Source organism: Ovis canadensis, chromosome 2 (genome assembly GCF_042477335.2).
Source record: "Ovis canadensis isolate MfBH-ARS-UI-01 breed Bighorn chromosome 2, ARS-UI_OviCan_v2, whole genome shotgun sequence".
In the NCBI taxonomy this organism is placed as follows: domain Eukaryota; kingdom Metazoa; phylum Chordata; class Mammalia; order Artiodactyla; family Bovidae; genus Ovis; species Ovis canadensis.
In genome coordinates, this window is record NC_091246.1 from 9,368,015 (window position 1) to 9,386,279 (window position 18,265).

The 18,265-nt window shown below is 49.5% G+C and overlaps 1 protein-coding gene across 2 annotated transcripts in view; it reads left to right on the forward strand.

The window, feature by feature from the left end:
- The window catches only part of WHRN (whirlin), a 91,348-nt gene that overhangs the window by 35,911 nt on the left and 37,172 nt on the right, over positions 1-18,265 (forward strand). For both annotated transcript variants that reach the window (XM_069573844.1, XM_069573845.1), the window contains exon 3: positions 678-803. In XM_069573844.1, coding sequence (XP_069429945.1) covers positions 678-803 — 126 coding nt within the window. The remainder of the gene's footprint in view (positions 1-677; positions 804-18,265) is intronic.

Genomic DNA, 18,265 nt, shown 5'->3' on the forward strand with positions numbered 1-18,265 from the left:
CGGCGCCCTTGGGGCAGACCTGTGTCTGGGTCATCTCCACATCCCTGGCCTGGCACTGGGTCTGCACTCGGTGGGCACTCACCGTGTTTGTGAAATGAAGGGCTGCTGAAGCGACACTGCCGTGGCCTGGAGGATGGGTGGCAGAGCAGGGTACCCCCAGGGAGGCAGGAGACCAGGCCCCTGGCAGGCAGGGCACCCTGGGGGTGGCCTGCCAGGTGGTGGGCCCCAGATCCTGGACTTGGCCTGGATCTTCAGATCAGAGGACAGGAGGTGGGGGAGCTGGGTGGAGGCCTTGGGCCTGACAGGCACTCCTTGACTGAAGGGTGTGAAGTCAAGGGCGGCCAGTAGGGGCCAAGAGAGGCCGTGGCCCCTGTGGTGTAAGGGAAACATGAAAACCTGGGGTGTCAATACCGGGGGGGTCCCTAGAGGTCATTTCCTCAGGGCCTTCCCTTTACTTCACTTTGCCTGTGACCCAGGAAGGGAGAGAGACTTCCCCACGTTGCTCAGTGAGTCGGGGGCAGAGATGGGGCAGAAACCAGAACGTTCCAGGACACCTTGCAAGCCCGAGTAGGTGTGCCCTTCAGAGTACGGGAGGGAGCTCTTCAGGCCACCGCCCCCGTGCCCAAAGTTCCCGGTGCCCTCCAGGCCCTCCGACGCTGTCTCCTCTCCCCCCGCAGGTGAACCTGGTGCTGGGGGACGGCCGGTCCCTGGGCCTCACCATCCGCGGGGGAGCAGAGTACGGCCTGGGCATTTACGTCACCGGCGTGGACCCGGGCTCCGAAGCAGAGAGCAGCGGGCTCAAGGTGAGAGACCCCTGACTCCAGGGAGAGGGGTGGGGCACCATGCTGCAGTCCTGAGAGAGAGGGAGGGAAGGTTCCTATGTGTGGAACTCTGGGCCTCTGATTGCAACGTGACGTCCGGCAGAGCGGTCAGCACCCCGCCCCAAGGACCTGTCCCAGCCGGGAGCCCTCCCCTGGCTCCACGACTCTCCTTCACAGCTCACAGTTCAGGACACCTCACCCCCCTGCTCCCAGGCCCCGAGTTCTCCTAGTGATCCTCCCACAGGGCACCCTCCCACATGCTGAGGGCCAGCCTGAGCTCTTCGAGACTGCTGTTTTGCAAACACCGGTGACGGCCCTGACTTCAGGGTTTATTGCGGCACCTGGAGAGGGAAGAGGAGAGGCAGCTGTGGGCTGGGATGGGGTTGCGTCGGGCAGCTTCAGGGCTGGCATTCAGTCCAGGGCAACCAACAGTTAGCTCTCATCTTGAAGAGGGCCAGCTGCGTGCCCAGCATTCGTCCTTGATGTCACACATATCATCTCCCTGAACCATATCCTGCCCTGTGGGGTGGGATGTTCTTATCCACATTGTCCAGTTGGGGAAACTGAGGCTGTAGAGGTTAAACAGACTTGTCCAAGGTCATGCAGCTGATGGCGTGCAGAGCAGGGTTTGAGCCCAGCAGCCTTAGCTCCAAAGCCCATGGGCTTAACCACTACACTGTATGCCCCGCTGGGGAGGGCCAGGAACTGCCCCAGGGCTTTGAGGGGTAAGGGGGTGGGGGGGGGTGGGAGTGGGAATGGGTGGGGGGGTGGTGAGGTGGAGACTGTGTTACACTGGACCCAGACACAGATCCCTTAGATAACCAGCAGCATGCTCTGCGGCTGAATCCTGTGGCCAGAGGTGCTGTGGCGGCAGTGACCTTGAGTACGGGTGGCCTTTGAGCCAAGTCCGGTAGACAAGATGCTGTGAGTGAAGGGGCTGCACTGCAGGGCTTTCTGGCTGAAGGAGCCATGTGGTTTGACCATGTGTGACCCGATGGGCGACTAGCCACGTGTGAGGCTGGGGAAGAAGGCAGGAGATGAGATTGTGTCTTCGTAACAAAGGGCCTGAGTGCTCCACTGACCCGGGGAAGCTGGTTCTCCATATGGATAAGAAGAAGGGTCACGGTGGGTCCAAGCGGGGGTCAGGAGACTGCCCCCACTCCCTCCACCGTGACGTGGCTCAAGGGGATTCTCTTAGGAAACAACACGATGAGACCAGCTCTGCGTCTGGAGTCCGGGCCCCAGTGTTGCTGCTTTTGTTGTCGTAGCCTGTGACCTTGGAGAATCCCTCCACCTCAATTTCCCTTCCCCTTCCCAGATAATGATAATATACAGCATCTCTTTCTCAGAAAAAAATGAGGAATGCACTCGATGGCATTAATGATAAAGGTTAAAATTATTGTGTGTCTGTGTTACAGGCTGAATGTGTTCCTCCCAAAATCATACCTTGAAACTCTAACTCCTGAAGTGATGATAGTAAAAGGTGAGGTCTTTGGAAGGTGATTAGGTTATAAAGGTGTAGCCCCATGGATGGATTTAGAGTAGCATTGACATATATACGCTGCTGCTGCTGCTGCTGCTGCTGCTGCTGCTGCTGCTGCTGCTGCTGCTGCGTCCCTTCAGTTGTGTCTGACTCTGTGCGACCCCATAGACGGCAGCCCACCAGGCTCCCCCGTCCCTGGGATTTTCCAGGCAAGAACACTGGAGTGGGTTGCCATTTCCTTCTCCAACGCAGGAAAGTGAAAAGTGAAAGTGAAGCCGCTCAGTCATGTCCAACTCTTAGGGACCCGCATGAACTGCAGCCTACCAGGCTTCTCCGTCTATGGGATTTTCCAGGCAAGAGTACTGGAGTGAGGTGCCATTGCCTTCTCCCATATATATGCTACCATACCTAAAAAGCAGAGACATTACTTTGCCGACAAAGGTCCGCCTCATCAAAGCTATGGTTTTTCGAGTAGTCGTGTATGGATGTGAGAGTGGGCCATAAAGAAAGCTGAGCACAGAAGAATTGATGCTTTTGAACTGTGGTGTTGGAGAAGACTAAACTGAACCGATGTGTAAAACAGATAGCTGGTGGGAAGCTGCTGTATAGCACAGGAAACAGCTTGGTGCTTTGTGATGACCTAGAGGGGTGGGAAGCAGGTGCGGGGGAAAGAGGTTCAGAGGGAGGGATATATGGATACATATGGTGGATTCCTGTTGTTGTGCAACAAAACTAACACAACAGTAACAAAGCAGTTATTTGTTGCTGTTGTTCAGTAGCTAGCTAAGTCGTGTCTGACTCTTTGTGACCCCGTGGACTGCAGCACGCCAGGCTTCCCTGTCCTTCACTATCTCCCGGAGCTTGCTCAAACTCATGCCCATTGAGTCAGTAATGCCCACCAACCATCTCATCCTCTGTCACCTCCTTCTCCTCCTGCCCTCCGTCTTTCCCAGCATCAGGGTCTTTTCAAATGAGTCAGCTCTTCACATCAGGTGGCCAAAGTATTGGAGCTTCAGCTTCAGCATCAGTCCTTCCCATGAATATTCAGGACTGATTTCCTTTAGGATTGGCTGGTTTGATCTCCTTGCAGTCCTAGGGACTCTCAAGAGTCTTCTCTAGCACCACTGTTCGAAAGCATCAATTCTTCAGCACTCAGCCTTCTTTATGGTCCGTTTCTCACATCCTTTACGTGACTATCATAGCTTTGATTAAACAGACCTTTGTCAACAAAGTGATGTCTTTGCTTCTGAATATGCCGTCTAGGTTTGTCATAGCTTTTCTTCCGAGGAGCAAGCGCATCTTTTAGTTTCATGGTTGCAGTCACCATCTCTGGGCCTTGGTTTCCCAGCCTGGGCCGTGAGCAGTTGAACAGTTGGGCAGGCAGATCTCTGGGACTATCTCTGGCTGGCGAGCACCAGCGGGTGCCCAGGCACAGGACCATGATCTATTCTCCTTCACCTTCAGGCTCCGGTACCCACAGAGAGATGCCAAAGTAGGTGACCTGCTGGCAGATCCTTTGGCAGGCAGGAAGAAGTAGGCATTAATGCAGAAAGTGGGGATCCCTGGCTGCCCCTCCTTCGCTTCCTTCCGTGTGATCAGCATATATATACTGAGGACTCCTGGATGCCAGACACTGTACTTGCCCTGTGGCTTCTGAGCTGAGAAAGATAGACACAGTCCCTGCCCCCCAAGAGCTTATTTTCTAGTGGGAAGACAAGGGGCAGGGGGAATAAGTTTCACGACTATGTATTTAATTGCAGTAAATACCAAGATGTGATAAATACCAAGATGGCAAAGCACATGGAACTCTGAGTGTCTGGGGGTAGATATCCAGGAAGACTTCCTGGAGAAAGAAACATTTCCGTGGAAATTTGAAAGGAAAAAGATGAATTGTGTGAAGGAGAAAGGAGAATTTGGGGCAGAAAGGACACCTAACGCTGAGTCCCTGAAGCGGAAAGAAGTATTCTAGGATGCAAAGGAAGACTGGTGTTGGCTGAATGCAGAAAGCCAGGTGGGGAGAAGGTGCCAGACCATGCTGAGGAGGCAAATAGCCAGATCACACAGGTCATATAATGCACACAAGACTCTGCAGCCGTAAAAAGATGATGCTCGAGATCTTCAGTTATTACTATGGAAGGATGTCCGCGGTGTGTTATTCGATGGAAAACAGGCTGCCAAACCACGTGTCTATAGGATCTCATGCATATTGTATACGTATGCAAAAACATACCCAGAGGACCATCTACAGCAGCACACACCAAGATGTCAATAGTGGTTATCCTGAGGTGATAAGATTATGGATGATTTTCATTTTATTCTTTACATCCTTATACAGTGTCTGAATGGAGCAAATGCTACTTTTATAATCATGGAAGCAGCAACAGGAAAATGACTTCCGTTTTGAAACAAGGCAGAAGAAAAATATCCCGTAGAAGTTTTTCAGTTACTTTAGTCTGCTTCTCAGTTGCAGGCAATCAGAAGCTTTATTTGCTCCTAAAATGCCTCCCTTCAGTGAAGGCCCTTCCATCCCCACTGTAGTAAAACATTTTATCAGTATATTCCCTGGCGCTATTGGACTTTCCCCTCCCAGGGCCCTCACATATGCTAACACCTGCCTACACTCACTCGAACATCCAGGACTGATTAATTCTGTTTTATTGCCAGTGCATTTTCCATGTAATTAAGCATATTGAAATGGAATAAAGGGGTTTGGCTGTGTGGGTGGTGGAAGCAAGAACAAACTTTATTTGTAAATAGGGCTCCTTGCCACCGTGCGGAGCTTTCCTGGGGCAATAGCTCACCTGGGGCGATAGTGCCTGGCTTCCAGCTGCTCCCTTCACTCCTGAGGGGCCCTGTGAGTCCGGCGAACACTGCTGGGAGGAGAGCTCAGAGGAGGAGGCCCTGCACTTGCCAGCCTTCACCCAGGGAGTGGCCGCCTGGGACTTGGAACTGTCCCACCCTCCCGGCAGGGGTGACTCCTGCCTCGGCATTTACCTTAGGCCTCTTTTATGCCTTTACACCTGCCCCCAGCAAACCCCACCAGAGAAGGGACCATAAAACCTTGTTTGTTCCTTTAAGGACAGCCAGAGTTGACTGGCATTTAATAATAATAAAGCCATTTATTAACCAGTTATTATGAACCAGGCATTGTGCTAAACACTTTAGATACACGCTTATTTAATCCTCCCAGTAGCCCTTTGGTGGGCATTAATAGACGGCATTTAATAAGTGGACACTTCATAGATGCATCGCTGAGGCTCAGAGAGGCGTAGTACCTTGCCTGGGCTCACACAGGGGTCCAGCCCTAGCCCTTCAGGCCCTCTAGAAGCCATATGCTTTGTTCCACCACCTCCACAGGACCCTGCATTGGCCAACTATCAAAAGAATGCAGAAAGAGGGAACAAAGGCCATTTAGTCTTCGTATGAATCACTGAGCTTTTGAAGCCCTGGGTGCTTGTCCCTTATCCTGCCAGGCTCCATGGCCTTCACCCTTGAGGTCATCCCAGGGTGGAAGACCCACCTGGTTTCTACCAACGGGAGCCAGGCTTCCATCCTGGCTGGGGTTTTGGTGGGGCAGAAACTCTGTTCCCATGAATGCTGCACTCTTGGGGTCACCACTGTGCTGCTTGTGGCCTTGGGGCTGGCCAGGGGGCACCTGCTGCTGATTGGGTGTCTCGGTGACAATGGGGACGGACCACTATTTGCAGCTCTGTCGCGTGTGCTGTGTGTCAGCTGGGTTGGGCTGACCTCTCTGTGGACTGGCTTTTACCAGGGTCTGTTCTGCTGACTAGTCCTCTCTGGCCTGAGCCTGGGATGGCATCCTTCATGGAGCACTCACCCAGGAGCTGGTGATCTCCACGTGTCAGCTCTGGCCCTCACTGCAGCCCTGTGAGATAGTAACTTAGAATCCTATCATAATTCAGGCTTATTTATAATAGCTTCCCAGGTGGCTCATGGGTAAAGAACTCACCTGCCAATGCAGGAGACGCAGGAGACCCGGGTTCGATCCCTGGGTCTGGAAGATCCCCTGGAGGAGGAAATGGCAACCCATTCCAGTGTTCTTGCTTGGAAAATTCCACAGACAGAGGAGGCTGGCAGGCTACAGTCCATGGGGTCACAGAGAGTCAGACGTGACTGAACGGCTAAGCACATAGACAGTAGTGACTGTCTCTCTTCTGAGATCCCAGCAGCGTGGAGCAGAGACTGCGTGTCTAGACAGTGCCTGGCGCACGGTGGATGTCTTGAATGAAGGGGAGAGTGGCTACAGCTGAGGCAGGCCCCAAGCCAGGTCTTTTTGACTCCAAAGCTCCAGTCTTGACCACTGCTTCATGGTGCATCCTGGTCTGAACACAGCACAGCGCTGGACTTCTGTTGAGGAATGACTCCTGCAAAGAGGCGTTAGTAGTTTTTATAACCGCCTGGGATGGACCTGAGCAGCCAGACCCTTTCCTTTAGAGACACGTGCCTTCATGATGAAAAAGCTGAATAGCGCCATGGCCCACAGTGAGGTTTGCTCATCAAAGGTACTGATGGACATTCAGGACCACCTTCAGCTCTTCCCTGATGGAGGGTAGGTGGTGGCAGGAACCCATCTATATGCATAGATCTCAGCCTCCAAGCTTCCCATTTCTCACCTGGGGAGACTGAAGACCAGAGGGAGGGGAAGGACTGGCTGAGGATCATAGAGCAGGGGATTCAGGTGTCTGAGTCCCCAGCACAGAGCCCTGGACAGAGCCTCTTCTTCATCAGGCAGCGTGACTTTGCCTGCTGACTCTGTCTCCGTGAGTCCCTGAAATAGTCCTGCTGGGAGACAGTGAGCCTGGCATACTCTCCAAGGATGCATTCTGTGTATTCTCAGTGGGGAAAAAGGGTCTGGCTGCTACATAATACTTGTTTAGTAAAGATATTTCAAAAGTATTTTTACTTGTGATTATGACTGATTTTATAGCAGTCCTAATGAAGATGACAAAAATTACCTCTTAATATTCCTAACAATAAGAGAAAACCTTAGATAATAAGGGTGTGTTACAAGCAACGCTCTGCCTGTAAATTTTACAACTTAGATGAATGAACCAATCTCTTGAAAGATATAAATTGCTAACACTCAAGAAAGAAAAATAGATAACCTGAAAATTTTATATGTGTGTCAAAGAAACTGAATTTGTAGTTAAAAACCATCTGAAAAAGGAAAACTCAAGCCCAGATGCTTTCACTAATGATCTCTTGCAAATAGTTAAGGAAGAACTATTACGCAATCTCTCTCTGAAAATAAAAAGTGAGGGAATACTTTCCAGCTCATTTTATGAAACCAGTATAACAGCAAGAACAAACACATTTCAGGAAAAGAAAACTACAGATCACTATTCTTCATGAACTTAGATATGAAAACCCCCAGCGAAATTTAACAACCCCAACAATCTATTAAAAATTTATATACCATGGCCAAATGAGTTTTATCCGAGGAACGCAAGGCTAGTTCAACATTTGAAAATTAATGTTACTGAGAAAAACCATATAATCAGAAAAGGCATTTAACAATATTCAGTACCCACCATGCCCCTGGAGAAGGGCATGGCAACCCACTCCAGTATTCTTGCCTGGAGAATCCCCATGGACAGAGGAGCCTGGTGGGCTACGGTCCATGAGACCACAAAGAGTCGGACACAACTGAGTGACTAAGCACAGTGCAATATCCATTTATGATTTTTTAAACTCTAACTAAATTAGGAGTCAAAAGGGACTTCCTTAACCTATTGAAGAGCATCTTCACAAAGCAATAGATAACATATTTAATGGTGAAAACTATACAGTTTCTTCTAAGATTGAAATAAGGCAAAAATATCATCCCTCATCACTCTTACTCAGTATCCTACTAGAAGCTGTAGTCAGTGCAATAAGTCTATAGAAAGAAAGAAAAGGCATACAAATCTGAAAAGAAGAAATAAAACTCTATTTACAGAGACTGCTCGTCTGCATAGGAAATTCCAAAGAATCTACAAAAAAACTCCGAGAAATAATGAGTTTAGCAAGATGGAGGGACACAAAGTTAGCATACACAATTCAGTTTAGTTCAGTTGCTTAGTCGTGTCTGACTCTTTGTGACCTCATGAATCGCAGCACGCCAGGCCTCCCTGTCTATCACCAACTCCCGGAGTTCACTCAAACTCATGTTCATCGAGTCAGTGATGTCATCCAGCCATCTCATCCTCTGCCGTCCCCTTCTCCTCCTGCCCCCAATCCCTCCCAACATCAGAGTCTTTTCCAATGAGTCAACTCTCAGCATGAGGTGGCCAAAGTATTGGAGTTTCAGCTTCAACATCAGTCCTTCCAGTGAACACCCAGGATTGATCTCCTTTAGGATGGACTGGTTGGACCTCCTCCTTGCAGTCCAAGGGACTCTCAAGAGTCTTCTCCAACACCACAAATCAGAAGCATCAATTCTTCAGCACTCAGCTTTCTTCACAGTCCAACTCTCACATCCATACACGACCACTGGAAAAACCATAGCCTTGACTAGATGGACCTTTGTTGGCAAAGTAATGTCTCTGCTTTTGAATATGCTATCTAGGTTGGTCATAACTTTCCTTCCAAGGAGTAAGCGTCTTTTAATTTCATGGCTGCAATCACCATCTGCAGTGATTTTGGAGCCCCCCAAAATAAAGTCTGACACTATTTCCACAAGTCATCTGCATTTCAATATGCTAACAATGAACAACTGAAATTTAGCATCAATTTAAAAAAACACAGTTTTGGGTACAAATAAATAATAAAATATGTACAGTTATTTGTATGCTGAAAACTCCGAAAAAAGACCTAAATAAATGGGTATATACTTTGTTCATGGATACAAAGACTCAGTATTATTATGATGCCAGGTCTCCCTAGTTAGATCTTGACTCAACGCAACCCCAATTCCAATCCCAGCAGGAATGTTTATAGATATTTACACACTGACTGTAAATTTTGTACTGGAAAGGCAAAGAAACTAGAGGAGCTAAAATAATCCTGAAGCCGAAGAGCAGTTGGAGGACTTCGTGCCCGATGTCAAGACATACTGTGAAACTACAATAAGCAAGAAGGTGCGGTGCTCGTGAAAGGACGGCCGTGTAGACCGGTGGACCGGAGCAGAGCGTTCAGAAATAAACCCCCCTCTGCATACTGAACCGATGACTGGCAAAAGTGAAAAGATGATTCAGCGGAGAAAGGAAGGACGGTTCTTTCAACATGGTGCTGGAACAGTTGGACATTTACACGCCAACAAACGAGCCTCAACCTCAACCTCACACCTTCTATGAAAATGAACTCAAAATACATCATAGCCCTAAAGGTAAAATAAACCCTGCGCTGCTGCCACAGGAATACACAGGAGAAAATCTGTGGGGCCTCGCATTAGGCAAAGAGTTTTTAGATGAGACACCAAAAGCATGGCCCGTAAAAGAAAAAAACTGACAAAATGGGCTTTATGAAAGTTAAAAACGTTGCTCTGCAAGACACACTCTTAAGAGAATGAAAAGACACACCACAGACTTGGAGAAGTCAGTATTTTCTAACTACATTCCTGACAAAGGACTTGCATTGAGAGTGTATAAAGAACTTCCAAAATGGGCAGAAGACCTGGGAAATGGTTTTGTATGGAAAGCTGGTTGCATGTAGTGATGGACACATGAATCTGTGCACTTGTCAAAACCCATAGAACTGTACACAGAGTGATGTTGCTATATATAAAATTTTAAAAAACTCAACCTGGTTGTTGGAGGATAGATGGAGTGCAGACTGAGACAAATGAAGACAAATGAATCTAACTGTATTACAAACGATTCCTGTAGCCACCCTGAAAGGGGGTGGAGAAGGAGGAAGCCGACCGAAGTAATTTTGAGAAACATCGTTTCAACTGATACTATAAGGCAAAGACAAGAAGAACTGCCCTCAGACACTGTATTCCAGTTGGCAAATTTCTTTGCCTGGAAGGGGAATGGATTAGGAATTCTGAAACTACTTCATTTGTACAGGTTTAAAAAAATTAGTACATTTTAGATAATGAGAGCCAGGTTGTTACTTTCAAAGAAAGTCACAAGGAAGGAAAGGGTCGCAAATAGAATAAACCCCGTGGTGCTGGACTTATTGGAGATGTCAATTCGGACTCATTCACAAAAAAGAAAAAAAAATCTGTGTATGTATATACACAGATAAATAGATGCAGAAATCAATACAGCTGTGTATGCATGCATGAGTTAATACATGTACATATAATTCCTTACTCGATCCATTGATGGGGGATGTACCCAATAAAAATGGGTACAGCTAGTACTGAGATCTTAGTTTCTAAATGCTATTCTCCAAATGAAACGAACCAGGGCTCTTTGTAGGAATCACTGATTCCAGGTCTAGGGTAGAGCACCCTGGGGTATCTTTTAGGACCGGAAAATAAAGATGTACTACCCAATCAATCAGTCAATCAGCCTACCATATGTGTACAGAGTCAGCCTGAAAGCACCCATGGCCAAAGGCGAAGTAAATATCCAGGGATCCATACTAACGTAATTACGTAAAGAACAGGATAAATCAAACAATGGGGGAGAAGTGACAACTCCTGCTTAAAGACACATTGCCATGAAAAAGCATAGCAGGAATAAAGGAAGAGAAAATCACAGTTAGAGCATTCTATCACAGTGCTGTAGGCAAGGCGCACCAAAGGATGCTAAATAGCAGAAACAGGATGTTTTGCATGATTTCAAAGTACCTCTATCAATGTATTTTGTAATAATAAAGGGGGAAATTATTAAGTTCACAGTGGAGATTCCTGGCAGATATCAAGTTAGCCAAGTGTAATAAGTATTGAGAAAACAATCTTCACTTGTTTCTAATTGTAAATGTAACACTTGCTGGTTGTGAAGGAGTCCGATGATACGCAGGCAGACTCAGGTTCGCAGTGACCCTCCTTCCTCCCCTGCCCCTGCCAGCCCAGGATGTGACAACTGTCAGCAGCTGGCGTGTCCTTCCAGACCCCTTTCTCCCTGACCTGTTGTGCACACAGTGACTTGCGGGCCCTTGTTCGTTTTGTTCCTTTTATGATCCAACCACCAACTTTTTAGAAAAGTGCTTCCTTTCTCAGTTCAAAACCTTTCATCTCTGATTAATAAGATTTGGACTAAGTTGTTGCCACTTCAGAGTGTCATAGAAGGCCCTCCTCAAAAGTCGAAGCACAAAATGTAGCAAAAAAAAAAAATGTGTCTTGGCCATCTGGTGATCATTTTTCACTACTGCGATTTAGTACCTATAGTGTTCTCCTGATGCGGCTAGAGAGAGACAAAACAAGGGAGAAATGACAGAATGCCTCCTGAGCGTGTCCATTTTCTCACCTTGACCGGAGTTTAGAGAGAGACTTGCCGGCTGAGTGGCAGGGAGGGTGGGCAGCCGTGTCCCTCCCCAGGCACCCCAGGGCCCTCGGAGTCTTTCCTGTGGTTAGAGCGCCGTGGGCATTTAGGAGGGCATCACATACTGGTGATCTGGGGGCCAGAATGAGGTGTGTGCGATGCAGAGCCTGGATCTGTGTCCCCTGTGTGCTCTGCATGGAACTCGTGTTGAATGGGGAGGGTGGGAGTGGGCTACAGAGCGTGGTGAAGACTCCTGGTGCCCCAGGTGATGAGCTGGCTGAGCATCGGTGACAGAAATGGTGACAGCGTGCGTCCACTGAGTGATCATTCCAGGCTGGCACCCTGCTAAGTGCTTTTTTAGGTTCCACCTTAACGAATCCCTAAACAATTCTTGACATAGATGCTGTACCATTAATTGAAGATGAGCAAACTGAGGCTCAGAGAGGTCATCACTTGCTCAAGATCATACAGCAAGGAAGTGGTGAAACTGGGTGGGGATTGGCTCTAAGGCCTCCCCCGTTAGCCACAAGATTCTAAACCCCTGAGCTTCTGCAATGGAGAAAAACAAGCAGCCTGACGATCCTTGGCGGCCGGGCCCTCAGTCTTCCCTGCTTCTGCTCGGTTCTCTACCGTCAGCACAGTTATGACACCTGCTGGGGGTTTCTGCACACTCTGCTTTTGAATTTGGAGCCTGGAGGATTCTCCTGGTGTTTCAGAATATGTTACAGTAAAAGTGTGGTGAAAATAGCAGAAGGTATGGCAGTGTGAGGGTAGTAATGATAATGATAGGGGGAAAATAACCATAGAAGAAAATAAGTTAGGGCAGAGGAGTCGTCTCCTATTTCTGATTGACAGTAATACTCATAGGAATCATGGGCATCCGGGGAGTGCTCCCTCTGTATCAACCAGGGTGCTCAGTGAAGGCTGCTCCTGCTCTGAGTCATTTCATCTCCCAGCACCCTGTGAGGAGGGAGCAGAATCATCCTCATTTTAGAGATGGGCACCCAAGACCCAAAGAGATTAAGCAGTATGCCCAAGGTCACACAGCTAGGTAGGTGGAGGAGCTGGGGCTGAAGACTCAGGTGGCTCTGGAGCTTAGTCACAGAAATCCAGTTCTCATCGCTTCCTCCCCTCACAACTCCTCCTCTGGCCAGCTCCAGTGGCTCTTATGAGACTTAGAAGTTCATCCCCTTGCAAAACGTTTCTCACAACTGGGCATCCTGAGCTCACTGCCCCCTGGAGGTGAGTCATTAGTGTGTTTAGTTGCTCAGTTGTATCTGACTCTTTGCGACCCCATGGACTGCTGTCCACCAGGCTCCTCTGTCCATTGGGTTTTCCAGGCAAGAATACTTGAGTGGGTTGCCATGCCCTCCTCCAGGGGATCTTCCCAACCCAGGGATTGAACCTAGGTCCCCTGCCTTGCAGGTGGATTCTTGACCAACTGAGCCTCCAGGGAAGCCCCACATATATAAACCCAAAGCTGTATATGTGCTGTGAGTGCTCATGTCCACACACTCCCAGTGATATTCCTAAAATCTGCATAATTGCCACAGCACAAAAGCCCTAGTAGTCACTGACCACTCCCAGCCCAGTCCTGTCTGGGAGCCGGGGCGGAGGGAGAGTGGGGAGGGGGGCGGCGAGAATCATCTCGTTCTGTCCTCATCTCAGCCCCACGCAGAGGTATTGCCTGTCACCATCCCCATTTTATGGATGAAGAGACTAAGGCTCAGTGAGTTTAAACTGCTTGCCCCAAAGTGTGTTCTTAGCTGGCAGAGAGTTGATGGTTCAAATGCAGGGCTCTCCAAGGTCACATGTTCACCTCAGCTGCCAACTGGGTGAATGTCTCCGATTGGTAACGTGGTCTTTAAAATTGTATGTTGAGAAAGGCTTTGTCCATATTTCTGTGCCTCCGCGTTCAGTGCTTTTTCCACTCCCAAGGGCAGCAGATAATCTCCATTGTGTATGCCAGCGCCACCAATTTAGTGTGGTTGCAAAAGCGCTTGTGCTTGTGTGTTAGCAACTGGGCTGTGCCAGAGAGAGGACTTAGCTAAGGCTCTCGCAGTAGCATCTGCTGTGGGCGGAAGCGGGGCCTGGGGCCCGGATGATTGGGCATGTGCCACCTCCACGTGAGAGCGCTGGCCCAGCTCAACTTTTAAGAGGATCTAAATAGGAGTTTATGACTAAAGCTGAACTCCGGCAAGAAAGTATTATTTGGAGAAAGCTCATAATGATGGCTGCCGCTTCTCATACCCACTGTGCCAGGCACTGTGAGTCATTGGCAGGCAGTGTCACATGGTGGTTAAATGCACACATTTTGGAGTCAAAATTACCAGCTGTATCTGCACGGACTCAGTTTCCCCATCTGTAAAACTGGGAAAATAGTACCTTCAGGAACTTGTGAGGATGTAGCCAGAGAATCTCTATAGAGACACTTAATACAGATAAAGGTGTTCACAATGTGCTGGCTTTTAAGAAAAGTCTGTCTGGTTTCAGTATAAGACTGTTTAATGTAAATAGCTTTGATTCTGTATATGGATGAGAAAATGAGAATCAGAAAGCGGGAGTGATTTGCCCCAGCTTGTATGTCCAGAAGGGGACAGCCAAGGTCACGGGCCTGGCTCTCAGCTCTAATGCCCATCCATGGCGTTTCCACTGTGGGGCCTGTTTCCCGGGTGAAGGGGCAATCGGGTGTTGCCCTTCCAGGATGGCATAAGCTCAGGCAGTTCCTTCAGTTCCTCGCTGACCTGCCAGCCCTGGCCCGGCACGGAGCCTGCTTGCGAGGAATCATGGCAGAGCAGCCCCTGGTTGCTGGAGGTCTGGACAGTCCCCCGCTCTTTCAGCAAAGGTTGGGATCACACTTTCACGTCACTGCCGAGCTCCCCCTTAGAAGACTGGCTGTGGCTCCTTCCCAGAGCCCCTCGCTGGAGCAGGGCCTTCTGTGTCCCTGGGGGCTGCCCCTCCCTGGGGTGGAGTGGCCACCTCTCTCCCTGCCCAGGAGTCCATGAGCCATGAACTTCTGAACTGGCATCTTGCTTCCCTTCCAAGGACTGTGGGAGAGGAGTTGTGCTTTCCATAGATTCCAGGTTCTCTAAAAATAATTTTTTAAAAATAATGATACCTGTACCGCCACCACCTGTGCCCTGGGTCCTATATTGTCAGGACACAATGAGCTAGTGCTAGAAAGTCCAGTGCCCGGCACAGGAAAAGCCCTCCCCAAATGAAGGCTCTGGTTGTGTGAGTGATCGTCAGTATCCACACCAGTGTGTGCTGGTAGACGAGACTGGTCCCTGACGGCATATGAAACTCTCCGGTAGCTGGAACCTGCCCTGATGATGAACACCTTTCCGAGAAGCCAGAAGATGGTTTCTTTCCTGAGAATCCCAGCACAGGCTGGGCCCGGTTTAAGCGTCCCCCCAGCCCACCCCTACTTACCCCAACCCCTGCCGGCTGGACCACATTCTCAGGCCTTCGGTGGTTGTTCTCTTAGCCGAGTTTCTGAACTGGCCTCTGAGTGGAGGTTCAGTAAATTGCAAGTGTTCAAGTTGCTTAGTCCTACTGCCTGACTTTTAAAAGGGGGCCCCTGCCAGGGTAGTAATTGCTGCCAGGCAGGCTACTGCCAAAAAGAGTAACAGTTTCTACAGGGAGGCCGCTTGGAGCAGGAGCCCAGCTGTCATTTACCCCGGTCACAGGAAAAGGTGATAGCATTCATTCAGGCTCCCACAGCCCTGTGAACCACGCTGTCCATAGGAGGGAGACGGTCAGCAAGGGCTGGCTTTCCTTCTCACCCTTCATCCCAAGTGGCCAAGGGAAGAGCCTGAGACGCTGGGTGGCCACTAACCAGCACAGGGGGTCAGCAGTTGCCCTCTGGCTCCACCTGTGGCCATGCCAAGCGAGGATGCATATTGAGGATGTGTGGGCTTCCCTGGTGACTCAGTGGTAAAGAATCTGCTGCCAATCCAGGAGATGCAGGTTCGCTCCCTGGGTTGGGCAGATCCCCTGGAGAAGGAAACGGCAACCCACTCCAGTATTCTTGCCTGGGAAATCCCATGGACAGAGGAGCCTGGCAGACTACAGTCCATGGGGTCACAAAGAGTCAGACATCACGACTTAGCAGCTAAACGACAATCCAGGATGTGCATGGGTTGCTGGATCGAAGGTCAGCCTATTCTTCCTTTTTGCAGGGGAAACAGTGATCAATGAGCATTGCAGCAGCATTTCCCTGCTGTAGGATAGGACACACACTTTGAGAGAGGTCAGTAAACATGGCTGGGCAGTGCTTCCGGCACTTGACGGTGCATACGAATGGTCAGGGACCTTGTCAAGTGCAGATAACGATTCCGCAAGTGCTATTAATACCATTATTATGGCTGCATAACAACTCCTGAACCGAGACGTATGTAATAGCCCCGGATTCTACTCTGCCTTGCTGTGGGTCCACTAAGTCAAGAAGTGGACCGGGCAAAGCAAGGCGGCTTATCTCGGCTCCATGACCCTTCAGGCTGCAGCTGGAGCTGCTGGGAGGCTCGTTTTGTCTCGTGTCTGGAGGCTGACATTGGCTGCTGGCTGGGGCCATCTTCTCACAGAGCTAGCTCAGGCTTCTTCTAAGCATGGCGGCTTAGAAGGGGATTCTGAAGTCATGGGTCCCAGAGAGAGGCAGGTAGAGCTATATTCTTTCTATGACCCAGTCTCAGGAGGAAAGGGGGACAACAGAGGATGAGATGGTTGGGTGGCATTACTGACTCAATGGACATGAGTTTGAGCAAACTCTAGGAGATAGTGATGGACAGGGAAGCGTGGCAGGCTGCAGTCCCTGGGGGTCACAAAGAGCCAGACACGACTTAGCGATTGAACAACAACAGAAGGCAGGTTCAAGGGAGGGTGAATAGCTTACTTCCTGTTTTCATTTCCTAGGGCTGTGATAGCGAATGATTGTCAACTTTAGTGGCTTCATCAGTGATAACTGAAAGTCGCTCAGTCATGTCCGACTCTTTGTGTCCCCATGGACTACACAGTCCTTGGAATTCTCCAGGCCAGAATACTGGAGTGGGTAGCTTTTTCCTTCTCCAGGGGAATCTTCCCAACCCAGGGTTCGAACCCAGGTCTCCCGCATTGCAGGCAGATTCTTTTCCAGCTGAGCCACAGGGAAGACCAAGAATACTGGAGTGGGTAGCGTATCCCTTCTCCAGCAGATCTTCCTGACCCAGGAACCGAATCGGGGTCTCCTGCATTGCAGGCGGATTCTTTACCAACTGAACTATGAGGGAAGCCCTGATCGTTTAGTGGCTTAAAACAACTCAAATCAAGGTGTCGACAGGATCATGCTTCTTCTGAAGGCTCTAGGGGCAAATCTCTCCTTGCCTGTGCCAGCTTCTGGCGTCCCTAGCATTCCCTGGCTTGTGGCAGCATTGCTTCAGTGTCTCCCTCCATCCTCACTTGGTCTTCTTCCCTACATGTCTCCATCTCTCTTCTCTTCTATGGATGCCAATGATCGGATTTAAGCTTTGTAATAAGGGTTTTTGTCCTTGGTCCCAGATTTGAGGCTCAGAGAGGTTAAATGACTTGGCCAAGGTCACGCAGCCAGGAAGTGGTAGAGCCAGGACTTGAATCCAGACAGGGCTGGTTGAGAATCCTTGCAGTAACCACTGTACCACCCTGCCTGCGCTGGGACCTCTGAAGGGAGCCATCAGCCCAGGGGAGGAGGGTCAGTGTGGCTGCAGAGAGGAAGTCGCTCCCTAAGCTGGGCCTTCACTAGAGATTTGCTGCCCATGTGCGTGTGTGCCTGACCAGGAAGCAGGGACCAAAATACATGTGCTTTCGGCCCTTGTGTAGTCTGGCTGGGGTGTTGGCTGTGGGCAGTTATACCAGGCATAGCAGCGAAGGAACAGAACTTCAGGGCGGGCCGAGCAGAAGCCAGAACACAGAGGCTTGGGCTGGGGGCACAGGTCTGCAGAGGAGAACCTGGGGGCTGATCAAGAGGAGAGGCAGGGCGAGGGGGCCTGGGGTGGCGAAGGATGCCCTGGCTTTTCCCAGACCGCACTGGTGGCTGACAGGCCTAGAGGGACACACAGTCCTTGCACTGATTGCATTAACTCCAGAATCAAGGAGCTGTTTGCTGTCCAGGCAGACAGAGGGAGGCCAAAGCTTTCAGAGGCTGGCGAGTCCAGCGGCCTGGGTGGGACTGTGCACCAGGGCTGTTAACTCACACCGTTTGGGGGACTTTGTTTCTTTTCATTTTTTCCAGCTATGAAAGTAATAGACTCAATCCATAATATACACTCAAAAGGACTCGGACATCCTACCTTCCAAAGACAACCTTTGTTAACATTGTTTTTTTTTTTATATATATAATTCATGTATCATAAAAGTTGCCCTTTTAAAGTGCATAAATCAGTGAAGTATATTCATAAGATTGCACAACTGCCATCACCATCTAATTTCAAAACATGTCCTCACACTCCCCCCACTGGCCACGTTCCTATACCCTTTAAACAGCCATCCCCATTTCTGTCTCTATAGATTTGCCTGGTTGGGACACCTCATATCAGTGGATCGTAGAATATGAGGCCTTGGTATCTGGCTCCTTTCAC